The 16726-nt window shown below is 33.8% G+C and overlaps 1 protein-coding gene across 1 annotated transcript; it reads left to right on the top strand.

Annotated features, from left to right (window-relative positions):
* Positions 1-232: 232 nt before the first annotated feature.
* Positions 233-1777, top strand: fd102C (forkhead domain 102C). The gene has a single exon (XM_085208336.1). It carries the CDS (start codon positions 259-261, stop codon positions 1222-1224), a length of 966 nt encoding a protein of 321 aa, XP_085064462.1. The 5' UTR covers positions 233-258; the 3' UTR covers positions 1225-1777.
* Positions 1778-16726: the final 14949 nt, after the last annotated feature.

Here is a 16726-nt window from a genome sequence, read left to right on the forward strand (position 1 = left end):
TAATTCATTTTTATGAGTTCACACCTCGTCTACGAGTGTTTACCTGCAATCCGTACCGCGGGCTCAAGGCAGGGCTCGAGCCGCGTCGCCGGCGGAGTGGGGCGTCGCTAAACAAAAACACGTATACAAGGTGCGGGCGAGCGGTGATTGGTTGAGGAGCGGGGGGTGGCGCGCGAGGGGTGCCGCGGGGCGGCACGGGGTCTCGCGCCCGCCCGCCGCCGGGCCGGCCGCACTCGCGCCCCGACCGCCGTCGCGAACATGTGTAGCGGAGCCGACGGACCCTCCTGGCCGCTCGCCAAAGACGCGCCCGCCGTCACCGTCACCGCCGCCGCTATAGACCACTACCGCCTGCAGCTGTACAACTATGCCGTCGCCGAGCGTCTCCGCCTGTACCAGCCCGCCGTGGCGCCCTGCTACGGGCCCTACGCGCCGCGGCTGGCTCTGTCCATGTCGCTGCTGCAGCACCGTGCCTTGCAACCCGAGGAACCCAAGCCCCAGCACAGCTACATTGGACTGATAGCTATGGCGATACTCAGTTCGCCGGAGCGGAAACTTGTGCTTTCGGACATTTATCAGCACATACTCGATAATTATCCGTACTTCAGAACGCGAGGGCCCGGATGGAGGAACTCGATTCGTCACAACCTGTCATTAAACGATTGCTTCGTTAAAGCGGGACGATCGGCGAATGGGAAAGGACACTACTGGGCAATTCATCCCGCTAACATCGAAGACTTTCGGAAAGGTGATTTTAGAAGGCGCAAAGCGCAAAGAAAAGTTCGTAAGCACATGGGGCTAGCTGTGGACGATGATGGCGAGGACTCGCCATCGCCGCCACCACAGTCTCCTCCACCAACTCCTTTACCGTTGCCGTTTTGGAGTGGCCGCGTTCCCACTAGTACACAGACTCGGAAGAGACAGTTTGATGTGGCGTCATTGCTTGCTCCTGATGATGCGCCAGAGAAGCGTGCTCGCCGGGACAGCAGTGGCGAAGAAGAAGTAGAAGAGGATATAGACGTAGTGGCGAGTGATCAAGAGGAAGTGCGCTCTACGGAAGAGGAAACGCGCGTGCCGCTGGCGCCGGCGGCGCACTATCCTTTGCTAGGCGGTTGGTGGCCCGCGCTCGATCCGGCTCTCCTGCAGCAGCTTCGTAGGCATACCATTCCTTCGCATTCGCCTGCTCCACCAAGCCCTCCGGACCAACATCGCCCGCCGGACACTTAAATTGTGATACAAACACTTGGCGACGGCTGTCGCGCTGTACAAATGTGAATAGTGAATACTCATTATTATTATCCTTCAAATATATGAAGTAGTGGATACTCATAAACTCAGTGTCTTTACTCCGCTCGACTCTTTCAATATTCTATCTTTCATTGTTTCTTTCTTTTTCAAAATCTTATTTACAAACTTTGCACGCGTTGAAGTCTTTTTCAATGCATTAGTGAATTTTATTTTATACCTTGTAAATCAAAAATGTAAATTATTGTATAAATGTATTGTTGAACTTGTGTATGTATAAACGTGATTTATATTTCTATCTATTTGAAAGTAAATAATATTAATTTTAAAGTCTGAAAAACGACCAAGTGACTGTAGTTATACTTATTCATATAGCTATTTGTATATAAAGTCAAAATATCTACTCATTGTTGTTATAGAAACATGATGTTGTTTAGTAACTAGAGGCCGTCGGATTAGTTAGATTTAAGACAAGTCTATAAAAAATCTAATAAATAGAAATTATACCTTAAACAAAAAATCTTTCAATTAAATGAATAACCTCCAGTTCAAAGAGTATAATAAATTTTTATTTTCGATATAAGTTTGTACTAATATACATTTTAGTTACAAATTATTATGTAACTAAAAAGGCAAAATCATTTAGTGCTTTCCTTTTTAGAAAAATTACAGTAGGTAGTTTTTTTTATACCTATAGATATTTTTTAGTTACATTAACAGAAACTTCACTCATATTATCTATATTTTTTTATCGTCATTTCAAGTACGAAAAAAGAAATTATGAAATTGTTTTACAAGAAGAATAAATTTTAAATGAAACACTTTAACCGTATTTATCGCGTATATTTAGTATTATATATATGTATTGAAAACTCGACGTCTCGAACACTTTACATTAGTTCGTAGGTCACGGGTAGACTGAAGTCGCATCCGTCTGTCAGTTCACATACATTTTATATCAAACTACCGCCGTTTCTTAATTGCCTGGCGGATTGGCCTATATTCTTCCATCTGTAGTGTGGTGGGTTTGACACTTGAAGTGTCACACCTTTGATGAGCGAGTTTAAAGTCGTAGAAAATTTTTAACCATCTTCCCTATTGAAATTGGGATGTTTGGATTTCTATAGCCTCGCGGATCATTCTAGGAATATATAAGTTCTGCCTGCCGAGGATATGGGTTATCAAACCTGATGTAATGGTTGGGTTTATCCCACACATTCTTCATCGAAGATGTTCCTTCACCCTAAAATCGATGCTTCTCTTCGTTTCAATAGTTTGGACAACGATTTAATACTAACAATATTTTAGATACGCAACACCCCCCAGACTTTGGCAGAGAGTTGAGAACGGAAGTGTCTAACTATTAGGTTCCCAGGTTCCTTCTGCCTACTTTCCCATGTGCGGAATGCAGTGTGAAGATAAAAAAATATTTTAGATTTTTCCGATAATTATTTCTTACTTACTTCCACACTTGTGTAAATATAGCTGATTACAGATAGTGAAAGACCTTTCTAACACCTGATAAGCTACGATCAGATCCATTCGAAACCGATTATCGAGAATGGCACAAAAGTGTTTCCTATAAACATATTTAAACGTTCCCACGCTAAAGCTTTCAAAAAGCCGATTTGCGCCAAATGAATCATCTTTTGGAACAATGGTTAAGTACATATTAAGATTTTTCCTTGAAAGTGTTTATTTATTAATCATGCCTTTTATCTTCGAAGTTTTTAAAAATAATCGTTGTTTTGTTTTTAGGTTTTTTTTATTTGTTTCGTATTTGAGGTATTTTAATTAGCAGTCGTTACTAAAATATGCCTTCAAAGGTAGTCATCAATTATAATACCTAAATATATTAAGGTAATTGATATCATTCTAAATTATTCAGAATTATATAAATTACTATGAACAGGTATTTATAAAATATTTTAATTTAAAAGTTAACCTATACCTGACTACCTCATCAATAGGTATTGAGGAAAGCTTTATATAATGAATTTTTTTTTCACCATCTTAGTGTCGTTGGACTTTTGTGACACGGACTAAATACTAGTATTTATAAAGTGGGGGATCTGTTTCTTCATTTTGCTTTAGAATCACAGTCTAAACTACCACTATCTAAATTTCTAAAGCATGGGTGATTATAAGAAAATAGTATAAGGGAGAAGTGGCATGAAAGAGCCAGTTTACTAAATGAAGCAAATGTAAAAGAAATTGATAAAACATTCTTTAGTGTGTAAGATACTTCTGTATCCCAATTGCCGCCGAATTTTAGAGGCATTGCGTGTTGAGTGGCGGAACTCAACGCCGCGCTTTGACTCGTTACCAGAACGAAAAAAATGAAAATATTAAATATTTCATTTCCTGGAATGGGAATAATTGAGAAATAAATAGGGCTAAATATATTTAAATGTTATACCATATTTATACTAATTATCATAGATGAAAATGATAAATAGATACAAAAACGATGTTTCCTTTTTACTTTTCAGAATACTCTTGTCACGATAAATTCGTAATAATGTTGCTAAAATTTATATTGTGCACATTAGATACGTTTACGTGTAAGTTACTATACATGACAAAGAAAATATTTATAACCTTTAATAATATTTTTAACCTTTGTTTATTTCTCATATCTTCCGGGAGGCAGAGAAAACATCGATTTAAGCAGGCGTTTCACAACTTAATTTAAAAAAAAAATGTTATTCCTATTGTAATGTAGTATTATCAGGTTATCAATATAACAATGGAATTTGTGTAATCTGCGAACTAAGCAGGTCGACTCGAGGAAGGGTATTCGTCATTTCCTGACCATTCTTCCTTTTGTGAAAGGACAGGATTATGAGATAGCATCGCTGAACTGTTGGCTTAAAGTGAGTTTTTAAATATAATAAGCCAAAATAAGCCAAAAGACAACATTTTATTCACTAATTTGAATAGCTAAAAGTTAAAACTTTAGATTTAACAGCTTATTCCTTCATACATGCATGTAGGTACACATATCTATCTGTATATAGGTATCTGTATCTATTTTACAAAAGATATAGATAGAAAAATCGTACTAAATTGTACTAATAGTAAAATAGTGAAAATGCAGTAGGTAATTATAATATTATTTTTTAAAATGTTTAAGTAAATTCCATGAAAGTTGAGTTAGAATTTTATATTATAAGAATTGGTTAGAATGTTATATCATAAGAATCTATTAATAAACAATAAAACAGCAATTTTCATATTATAGAGAGTACCTATCTAATTTTACAGCTCGTTTTCAGTAGAACTGCCTTTTGAGCCGGTGGTAGCGACGTGTTCATCCGATATTTATCGAATTAGGTAGTACTGTAATCCTAAGAAAAGTTTCCTTCTTTTCCTAATTTTCCTTCAAATCTTGCATTATTTTTACGAAGTCAGTCACGTTTCTTTTATAATCTCTAAGTGTTTTATAATAAAATTCTACAGAAGTGCTATTAACAATAGCTACGCAATTATGAGATGGTGACAATAGCTTAATTTGTTAAAGCACTCATTCAAAATCAGCTACAATTACAGTTTTCATGTAACAAAAAAATATGGACATCGGTAATATATGGAATATCTTAATTAAGTATTATGCCTAATTTCAACATAAACATATTAAATGTGATGTTAAAAGATAATTCATATCAGATTACAATTAATCCACCAGAAATTTATATCCATATAAGAACTTATGGAAAAATTACACATAATATGTACCCAACTATATTTCAAAGAATTCAATTGGGTAAGGTAGTTTTAAAATATTTTTGCGTATTATAGAAATATTTCAATGAATTTCTAAAAAAATACATATTTAATAACCATATTGGTATATAATCCAGATGCCACCAGATACAATTAAAAACGAAACGATTTAGACATAAAAGAGTCCATTAGCCGACGAGGATGTAGTGACCGGGAGGCGGGCGGAGAACAGAGGGCGGAGGGCGGAGGGACAGCGCACAAAAACGTCCACTTCGCGAATTGGCCGAATCTAAACGGTCCCAATTCTACCAAGTGACGACAAAAGCCGACTTTTAGCGGAACAATGAATGAATGAACTAAATTACCGCTTTTCGACTCTTGAAAGCGTCCATCCAGCCGCACCGACTGGCGCATTGTCGTCGAACGGTTTGCGCTCCAAAACAAATGATAACAATAAATAGTAAAAAAGAAAGTGTAGGATTTTGCGTGAAGTGGAGCGGGACAAAGGGTGTTCAGTAATAGGTGTTAATGTGCTGGTCGAGCATTGTAAAGGGCACCCCGGGAACCCCCCGGGTTCCCCCCGGGCTCGCTCCAGGCTCCCCCCGGTATATTTTTATAACAAATCATCACCTCGATGATCGACATTGTAGTTATGTTGGTGCGCTAACGAACTACTTTTATTCTGTTTCTATGATTTGAACTTGTATAATGAGAGTGTAACAGTAAACTTTATATTGCAGCTCGTTGAATCGGAAATTGTTTTTTTTTTGTCTGTGGGGCACGTACTGCGCTTGTGATGTTTTGTAAAATTTTAAATAAAAATTCTATAACATCTTATTTATTTATTTTTATTATAAAACAACATTTTTTCTATTTATTATTCTAAATAATATACCATGAATTATAATCGTAATATTTTTATTTATGCCATGATAAAAAATTATTATTTCATTTCCTCAAGTGAAATTCGAACCCACAACCTATCGCGCTTATAGTCGTGTACGCTTGTGGCCCTGCGCCGCGACTGTCCTCGTAATAATATAAAGGTATAGTAAATATGAAAAAAACTCTATTTACGTCTAAAAATGATATAAAATGTATAACAATTATACTAAACCTTAACTTAATATCGGATTGAACGTAAAATAAAAATAAAAGACAATACTTCTTGTACACGAATTATTACAATTTAGTACAATAACTATTATTCTTCACAACGTAAATATTGTAACAATCCCCAAAAGTAACTTAATATCTATCAAAAAGTATATTAAAGGCGTCGTTGCGCAACACTTCAGAAAACAGACGGAAACCGCGTAACTAACTTCGAATCATTATCATGCAAATAATTGCTTTATTTCTTCACAGAAAGGATCAAATTAGCGTGTGATATATGATGTGTAATTCTATAAGGATCGACTGTATAGTTAGTTCAAACACCAGCAAAACAAACAGGATTGAAGAGGCGTGGAGAGGCCGACCGCCCGCAGATTCGCACTTCAGTTGAGAGTTCAGGGTATAGGAGGAAACGATACGGGCATATGCTAGGAAACATTTAAATAGTATAAAGTATTTGTTGTAATAAAAAAAACGTGAACACTATTTATTATGTTATTATTTAACAAAAAAATATGTTGTTATATAATTCAATCAGGTCAGGGGTGCTTTAGCTCTACGCTTTATCTTGCATATAGCAGAGTGGACAGAGAGAAGTTAGAGTCAAGATATTCTAATTTAAATTTTCTGTACTGAGCCATTTGGTCTAACTGTGGTTATGGACTATTGACTATATATGACTATTTTAGGTGAAAGCCATATTATACTAACATGCAAAAAATAAATTAATTTTTAACAAAAAAAAACCGACTTCTAACAACGAACTAAAAAGTGAAAAATAATTTTACAAAGATTTTATAATTTTGAAGTCGGTGCCAAGTAAAACAAACAGGCTTAGTAATTAGATATTGTAGTAAAGGTGTTGTAGCATTAGCTTGACACCGACTTCAAAATTATAAAATCTTTGTAAAATTATTTTTCACTTTTTAGTTCGTTGTTAGAAGTCGGTTTTTTTTTGTTAAAAATTAATTTATTTCACGATTTTAAGTGATGGGTAGATCTTAAAATGATGGTTCTTAAACGAGTGGTGATGGTGGTGGTAGTGGTTGTCAACGAGTGGTTGTGGTTGTCCTATGTAAAACTTCATTTAATTAGGTATTATTTTTGTGCAAAGTTACATTTTGATATATTGACAAGAACATACATAAAAAGTATTCGGGCGAATTGAGAATCTCCCTTTTTTGAAGTTGGTTGAAAATGAGAACATCCTCTTTTTTGAGGTTGGTTGAAAAGAAATGCAACGATCAGGAATTTAACTTCTGACATCAATTTAAAAAGTTTTTGCTTGTCACTATTACAATATAATCAATTTCTTACCAAAAAAAAACAAACTTTATCAATTTTCACCGGATTACATAATCGGAACCTAACCAAACTTTCACCAAATTATCCTTGAAGTGTATCCTTTCAAATAAAAAAAGAATCATCAAAATCGGTTAGCGCCACATTGAGTTATTCGTCTATTTGTCGCGAACATACCTAATGCAAATTTAAGACTTATGTAATTTTCTCATAGATACCATTGTCAGAAATGAACCAAAAAAAAATGGGACCATTCGGGAAGCACTACCTATCAAACAAAAAAAAAAATTTTCAAAATCGGTTCACCCAGTCAAAAGTTATGAGGTAACAAACATAAAAAAAAAAATAAAAAAAAAAAAATACAGTCGAATTGATAACCTCCTTTTCTTACAGAAGTCGGTTAAAAATATTAAATAATTTATATATAAAATTCTGAAAAATTTAATTTTAAAACAATACAAACTATAAATAATAAAACACTTTAAGAAAGTATAGAAAAATAAACTGAAACAATCATTAGAATGCATACAATGCAATTCCAGGCAATGCACGATTGACTCTAACCTAAGTATACGTATGACTTGAAAACTTGCAATGGTAATCATTGCACTTATTTTACAACGAACTCACTATTGAGATAAATCTGTTTGGAAATGTCTGTCCTATATAAGTATGGATTATATATCTTAATTTTATAGGCTACGTAAAATTCATCAGTTTACACAGCGAATTCGTAATTTAAATTTCAGGCTCATATTTTAACAAAAAATATATTTTTTTTTTTATTAAAATATTTATCTACTATCAAATTAATAAATGTAGATATTTTAAAGCATATTATTACAAATTGAATTTGTTAAACTTTTTACATAAATATATGATTTTGGAGTGAAAAACCTAAAATTTATGTAGTAGGTATGTATTATTAAAATTTATGTAGTATTTATCTTCCGTAGTTTATAGAAAAATTAAAAAGAAAAAACCACTGAATATACAAAACAGTTTGCATATAAGTAAATCCCATTTGAAAATATATAATACATAAGCATTTAATAATAAACAACACAAGCACAGCACCTGACTGTAAATGCGGTCGTAGGTTCGATTCCCACTTGGAAAGATGCATTATTTCCGTTTCTACGCTCTACTAACAAAGACAAAGCTCGTTGTTGTCTTCTGTAAATGTAATTAAAAATTAGGTGGAAAGTGGGTAACGAAGTGTGTTAACACTGACTACACTTACGACGTTAAAATAAAAAAAATATAACGATATTAATTAATAGTATCTATTAACTAAAAACTTACCAATTAAATCACAAAATATGCTTACAACGTCAACATTTGATCAATCAAAAACCAACAAATGAAAAAGCATGGCCAGTTTTCGATTGAGTGAATCCGGAAGAAACTCTGAAGCGAATATAAATTCCCATAATATGGATTCAAATGCTGTACCATTGAGAGCAGCTCGACCGTACACATTTAATTGTGGGACGCGGCACCAGATGCTGATTGCGAGGGTGAGATTGGGGATGAGAAAGTTTTGCTTACTATACAAAGCTCTGAGGAAGATGGCTATGTATTTACTTATGTAAGTATCTTCGTAGATTATATCATTACAATCATAGTAAGTATAATCTGCTAATATATTTATATATTTTATCAGATTTTCTTATGTATGTACATATGATACATTCATAGATTAAAATTAATAAATCCATCATTCCTAACAAGATGTCACACTAATTTATATAATTTTTACCATATATTTATATTTTAAATGGTCGTCCCGAACGCGGCTACGCCCGCTTGAACTATACCAATATTTATTAAATATATTTATGCAATTATTTTCAATTTTTAAGTTTTGTTAAGCAAGGTTATTTTGGGTGATGTTAACAACAAACTTTGCAAATCGTTGCTTAGCAACAGGCGGTTGTTATAAACATGGCGGAATAAATTGCATGTAAAATAATAAGTATTTTAATATATTGGTATATTCGAAAATATTACAAATATGAGAAAAAAAAGTATCCTATGTTCATCCCGGTACTCTCAAGTATCTCTATATGAGTATTTTATCATAATTAAATTAGCGGTTTGGGCCTGATTGCGTAAAAGACAGACAGACAGACAGAATTCGAATTTATAATATAGGTATGGATAAGCCAAATGCAAGCCTATGTATACGAGACTATTTATACGAGTATTTCGTAATAAGGCCCACCACGAAGCAGTTGACTGTGCGCTTCATTTTGAAGAGGTGGATCTAAGAGGTTTATATGATATGTTTATTTAAGCGCATCTAAATGCTTTATATAACAACAAGCTTTGAGCACACAATGTTAGTTTTATTATAATACTACCTAATACCTATGGAAATACCTACGAGGCTAAGATATAAATAATTTTATTATAATACCTTTCTTAATAGGTAGTGTTATAAACAAATTATTATTTATTTTAAACATATACGTACCTCCGTGATTTTAAAATAAATAATTAAAAAAAACAGTAGGTAGGTACTACTGTATTGTATCATATTACATGAACGTTCATATTTGTTTTTATTTTAGAGAACTAGAGTGCTTATGTAAAGACAATTTTATAATTACAATTTTAAACACATTACAAAACCTGGGTAAAACATTAATTATTACATTATTAAAATAAAATGTGTTTTATTTTTTTTCTCGTAATAAATAAATTGCTGTTTATTATTTTAATTCGTATATTAAAATTAGTACTAGCAGTATACAAATATAAAAAAAACACAGACTCGTGATGGACACACAAACAGACGATCGAAAAAAAAACCTGATATCAATTTGACCCCGATAGATTGTTAACAGCTTTAGTCATCGATTAGTAATGTGGTATTTAAATACTTACTTATAAATATTATTTTATTTGAAGTTACGAACAAATATTGAAATTTAATATTTAATTATTTCATCGGTATACGTAAGATTTGCATATCCTAATAATGTTGTTTAAATTATTATTTTTAAAATATTTTTTTTACTATAATTCAATAGAAAACTGGCTTTAGTGATAAAATCGTGAGACAGTACAGACTTATTTTTTACCTAAACTAAATATGGAATACAAATCGTTGAGGCCAGTCGCAAGGGAACAAAGTGTGACTGTAAACGCAACTGGTTCTGGATTCGATCCCCACTCGAGGAAGTGAAATATTTATTTAAATTTATACTTCCATTTCTTCCAGAGTCAGAATTTGGCGGAAAGTGGGGAACGGAGTGTATTAACACTAGGTTCCCTTTGCCTACAGACAGCAGACTGTGCGTGATACAGTGTGTAACTGATTAAATATTTAAAAATCTCAAAATACAAATCGTTATTAAATATTCTTCTATAGACATCCATTGTTATTTTTACTGCTATGAAATGTTATTAATAATAAATTATCATTTATTATATTATATATATATGTATACCAGAAAAGCCTTTCATTATTTTTTCTTCACAAGCAACGTAAACATAGCCATTGTGAGTGTGAAGTTTTGAAAGCTAGACGCAATCCTTCGGAGAACCGTCGAGTGTTGACTCTGGTCTGTGTGGTACAATGGCACAAATACGTTCGTCCACGGATTAATATAACTTAAGGTATGTATTTGTTGAGATGACTTTGAATTTTTCTATAGGTATATTTATTATTATATTGTATTTTAATATGGAAAAATATATATATTTACCTAGGTACTGTTTCTCGTAAAACAGAGATAATTTGAGCTTTTGTCCAATCAGTTAATTATTTAATGTTAAAAGTTAAAACACCTGTTTTGAATGTTGACTGGCAGAGCTCAACGCCGCGCCAAGTAATTGCAAAAATGTAAATAAGCTTCATATTTATTCAGCATGCAATAGATAAAATGAAGAAATGAAAATAACTTCGATTTATTTTTTGCACCCTCATGCCTCACAACACAGCAAGTAAGGCAGAGGGATCGAGTAGGGATCGAACCCACAACCAATTGCGATTACAGTTACGCGCTTGTGCCCTGCCCACGACTGGTCTCACTTTTATTATTTAATTTTCATTTAAAGTTTTTATTTTATCGAATAGTCTATGAATATTCTTCATAATCTATATATATAAAAGGACTTGTCCTCACTGACTGAGGTAAGACGCACGCACAGCCGTAACCGCTGATGGTAGAAACGTGAAATTTGGACAAAAGTTTACTTTCGTAATCTGGACATCCACTAAGAAGGGATTTTAAAAAATTTTAACCCTAAAGGGGTAAAATAGGGGTTCAAAGTTTGTATGGAAAAAAATTTAAATCGGCACCGATTTTTATAAAATTTGAAATTTAGATTTTTAAAAGTATTTAATTGAATACGTGTTTCATCGTTTTCTAGAATTCTCCCCCTAAGAGTGCAAATAAGGGATTGAAAGTTTGTATAGGTTTTTTTAAATCGTCACCAATTTTTATAAAATTTGAAATTCAGACTCTTAAAAGTATTTAATTGAGCACATGTTTCATGGTTTTCTAGAATTCTTCCCCTAAGGGTGCAAATAAGGGGTTGAAATTTTGTATGGAAAAATCTTTAAAACGCCACCGATTATTATAAAATTTTAAATTTAGACTCTTAAAAAATATTTAATTGAAGATGTGTTTCATGGTTTTCTAGAATTCACCCACCAAGGGTGCAGATAAGGGGTTGAAAGTTTTTATGGAAAAATCTTTAAATCGCCACCGATAAAATTGAAATTTAGACTCTTAAAAATATTTCATTGAACACATGTTCACTCTTAAATACGCAAGCGAAGCTGCGCGCGTCCGCTAGTATTATGATAAAGACAAGTTTGGTTGATGGAAAAAAATGGGCTCACACAGAGGACTTTATAGTAAGAATAACAAAATCAAACGTTTCAAGTGATTTCAATATTTATTGACAGTTTAAAATCAGACTGCAAAAACACAAGCCTTTGTTAATTTTGGTCATATTTACTTTACAAATATTATTGTTCAGTTTCTTCTCATTCCAAGCAAAAGCGAATCCCAGTATTACCTATATATCAGCTTCACGCTGTATACACGCAGGGTAGTCATAGGGAACCTAGGTACCCTTAAAATAAAGTTAAGACACTCGGCTTTTTGCGAAGAAATTAAAATATTAACTTCGCTTCGCATTTATAGTAGGTACCTAATGCACACATAACATTAACGGTAACGAGTAACCCTTAAAAGGTTTCCTTCATTTCCCAACTGCACCAAGATGTCCAACTTCAAATTTCTGTTTTTTTTACATTTATAATACCAATGCAAATGATAACCACTGATCCTCATAAGACATACTACCTTTTAATATGTTGCTAAATTATACAGCTTCACGCTGATCCGGACATAGCAGGATGCCCATCCTGAGGGAGGTAGAGGGAACCTAATGTTAAGACACTTTGAATTGAAATTACATCATTTCCTCGAGTGGGAATCGAACCCACAAGCAGTCGTGTCGACAGTCACACACTTATGCACCTGCGCCACTACTGCCTCAAAGTAATTCTATTAAACTACTAAAACTAAATAGTAAATAAACTAACTAAATAGGAGTAATAATACTAGTACTAGATTAATTCATTCATTGGAAGTTAAGGTAAATCAAAAGTCATTAGGTATTTAAGGGCAGTTAGGTATACGGTCGCGCGGGTATCACCACTGTTTGTGATGAGATGAAACCCGAGATAGCTCCTGCGCTGTTGTCAGTGCTCTTATACGCGCTCCCCACGCAATGAGGTTGCTAACGAACTTTATGGACATATCTACTTTTTTTTAGGTTGACGTTATATCCCGCAGCAGGGTAGGCAGGGAACCTGATGTTAAGACACTCCGTTACCCATTTAGGCCGAACTCAACGCCACTTCGCCTCCACACCAGAACGAAGAAATGAAAATATAAATAAAAATAAATATTTAAATTCCTCGAGCGAGGTTCGAACCCACGACCGGTCGCCTTTACAGACACACACTTAGGCTCCTGCGTCACGACGGCCTCTAATAGGTCAAATTATTTTAATATAAAAAAGATATAACGACAACCAAAAAAATATTAATCTTAAAACAATATATTTTAGTCTAATTTTATACCGAAAATGACTGTAACGCGACAGTTGTAAGTTCGATTTCCGCTCGTGCCAATGGATAATTATTTAATAATATTTTCATTTTCTTCGCTCAAACGCGCGGATTTGAGTTCCACGACTCAACACATAATGAAACATACTGGATAACCTGGAAAATTCGGCGGAAAGCCTGGAATGAACTGTTTCAACACCCTTCCTTCCTCCCTTCTCTCTGCCTCCCCTGCCATACGCGAGAATTACCTACAGGGAAAAACTAAAAAGAAATGACCTATAAACTCGTTAACCCACCATACAAAAAACCCAGTCGAAGTTGTTTGCCCCGATCGTTTCGATCCGTATTTATTTACACATGTACCCCGATGTGTTTCTAATGAGCTCCTCTGTTCTCGACGATAAATAAATGCTGCTATAACCACTACCAGTCTTTGTGCCTTCACCGTCCGTAATCAGTCACGTCGGCATCTTCAAATATTTATCCAAAACTTTCTTTCATCCATTAATGCTAAGCTACCGATAATTTCAACAGTTTTTTGAACTTTTTACATAATATTTTTATGGGTTATCCGTTACTTAATGTTTGTGTGCAATAATATAAATTTGAAGCGAAGTTAATACGCAATGGCTCAAAAAATTCGGCAGAAAGTCGGGAACGGAGTGTTCTAACACTAGGTTCTCTCTGCCTACTCTGCTATTTGCGAGATATAGCGTGAAGCTGATAATAAAAATGTATAGGTGATTGATTTGTACCTACAGCAAGTTATTTTTTTACGAAACCAAAACGAAAATCTAGTTTTAAAAAAAATCTGCATTTTTATGCAGAACCTGTTATGAAATTCTAAATAACAACCATATAAGTACGTTATAAAAAAAACCTAAATGTAACTGAAAATATATATTTTTCATATGCTACGGTTATTCATCCTACTTCTTAGGTCATTGGTCTCACAGAATCAATACTTAAATTACAAAGTAAGTACACTTTATAAAAAAATATTTTTTTATAAATGTTTTTGTTTTTTAATTTAACTTTTTATTTTTGTACCAAATAAAGAAGGTTTGTACTTTTTTGTAATTATTTGTACTTATATGAAGCCCTATTTTCGTACGAGATGCCATTTTAAAGAACAGACAGACAGAAATTCTGTTGAGTCGTTTTTGACTTTTGTTATTGTATATTAACGCGATCCAATTTCTTTTATCTTTCGTGTATTAACTTTACTACGCTAAACACATTTTCTATGTCCAATAAATTCTATTCTCATTTTTATTTCTTCGCTATGTTGTCGAGGCATAGCCTCCAGAATTCGGCGAAGTAGGGGACAACCTTTCTTAAGCCTTAACAGGCTCCCTCTACCTACCCTCCTATATGCTGGATACTGAAAAAACAGGAATTATATTATTATGATATTATTTAAGACTTTTACACCAACAATTCCAAATAAATACTTAATAACTTAATAAATAACGTTTTATAATCTTCTTACATTATAAAAGCTATCATTGTTATTTACGATACTCAAATTATTGAAGAGCACGATTCATGTCAAGAAGTCTCGAGATGAGCTTATTTGTTTCCTCGTTTATTTGTCTGGTCTGTTTGCTTTTACATTCTTTTACCTATGGAGTGCCACGACCTGATCCTTGGACTCTTGAGGGTCTTTCTGTATTTAGTATATAAACTGCCCTTAGTTAAAAAGAAGACCAAGATATCTTGTATACTTATTATAGGAGGTATGTTTATTTTATACAAAGAAATTACGTCGCTCATAAAATAATAATGAATATTACTTTACACATACCAAAACCCATGAGTTATCTTATATCTTTAGGTTCTATAACCAGCATGCAGTAGACGGTAGTAGCAAGTAGCAAATCTAAAATCAACCGGCAACCCTTACACAAGAGCAATTTCCCAGCACGTAGCCTGAGTAACTGACATACGTCGTATTAGGTTAGTGTTCAAGTGGAGGCACTGCCATAGAGTAGTCTGGTGTGGGGGAGTTTGGAAAAGAAGAAAAGGTTTTTTTTATATGCAACTATTACTTAAATATTTAAAAATTATGTGAAGAAAAATAATGAGGTAGTTGCTACCAGAAATGTGGAGCGAACATAAATATTATTGTTTCTCTCTATACATGTATGTAGAAACCAGATATTATTATAATATTAAACAATGTTTCCAGAATTCGGCGGAAAGTGGGGAGTGTTTTAACACTAGGTTCCCTCTGCCTAACCTACTATTGGCGGAATACAGCGTAAAGCTGAAAAAAACTTAAGAAACTATTATACCTAATTTTTAAACAACACTTATCTAAAGTCTTCTTATTAAGAAAAAAACAAAAGAAATCAGAATCAAACTGAAACAAATAACCTGTGGCAGAAGAGTAGGCACTATGCAAATTCGGCACCAACGCCGCCGCCTCGGGCGCGCTGTTTGTGCGGTAATGTTTATTAGGTACGCCGTACGCCGTACTCTGTACGCTGTACGACTACCGGTGAGTACGCTATGTGGGGTAAAATGGGGGTAAAACGGGGTAAAATGAGGGGTGAATAAATTTATTGTTTTGTGTATCGAAATGTTTATATAGATGTATGTGGTGTTGTCGATTCAGTGTTACTGAGAACTGGGGTGTTATTTCGAAGATTACTGGAAATGCTGAATTTTCAGTTTTGATAGCTTTGATACGGATCGTGAATTTAAGAGTGTTAAGCTAGTAAGGGCTGATCGTGACGAAGAGTCGCGATAGGTTGTGGGTTCTATTCCTACTCGAAGAAATGGAAAATTTAATATTTTAAATTCCTCGCTCTTTGAGTTTTGCGTGAAAGTTAAACAAAAAAAAACATTTTCCATTATTTTTCACATAATAATATAAATTATAAAACAAACGATAAAAAATATGTAGTACTAATAGTTCCTATAAAGTAACTTAATGTTTTCTATATATATAACTAATATTCTCAACAAAAAGACCTGTATTCATTGTATGTACATTACATGTAATTAAAAACAATGATTAGAAAAATCATTTGTATACAAATATAATGGAGAGCTAAGACAATAGGAACACGTTCAAAACTCAAGTCCACACCTATATTTACTTATTTACCATATTGCCTCAAAATTACCATAAATAAAGAACTAACGTGTTCTAGAAAGAATAAGAAGATAGGGGTCCAAATATATTGGTATTTAGTTGTCAATATCCTTTGTTAATTTCATTCGATTGATTCA

Source organism: Heliconius melpomene, chromosome 4, assembly GCF_056956725.1.
Source record: "Heliconius melpomene rosina isolate 202511_hmr_F chromosome 4, ASM5695672v1, whole genome shotgun sequence".
Lineage (NCBI taxonomy): Eukaryota > Metazoa > Arthropoda > Insecta > Lepidoptera > Nymphalidae > Heliconius > Heliconius melpomene.

Excerpts from the sequence above, each read along its gene's own strand:
- fd102C (XM_085208336.1), top strand. The coding sequence starts at position 259 with ATGTGTAGCGGAGCCGACGGACCCTCCTGGCCGCTCGCCAAAGACGCG.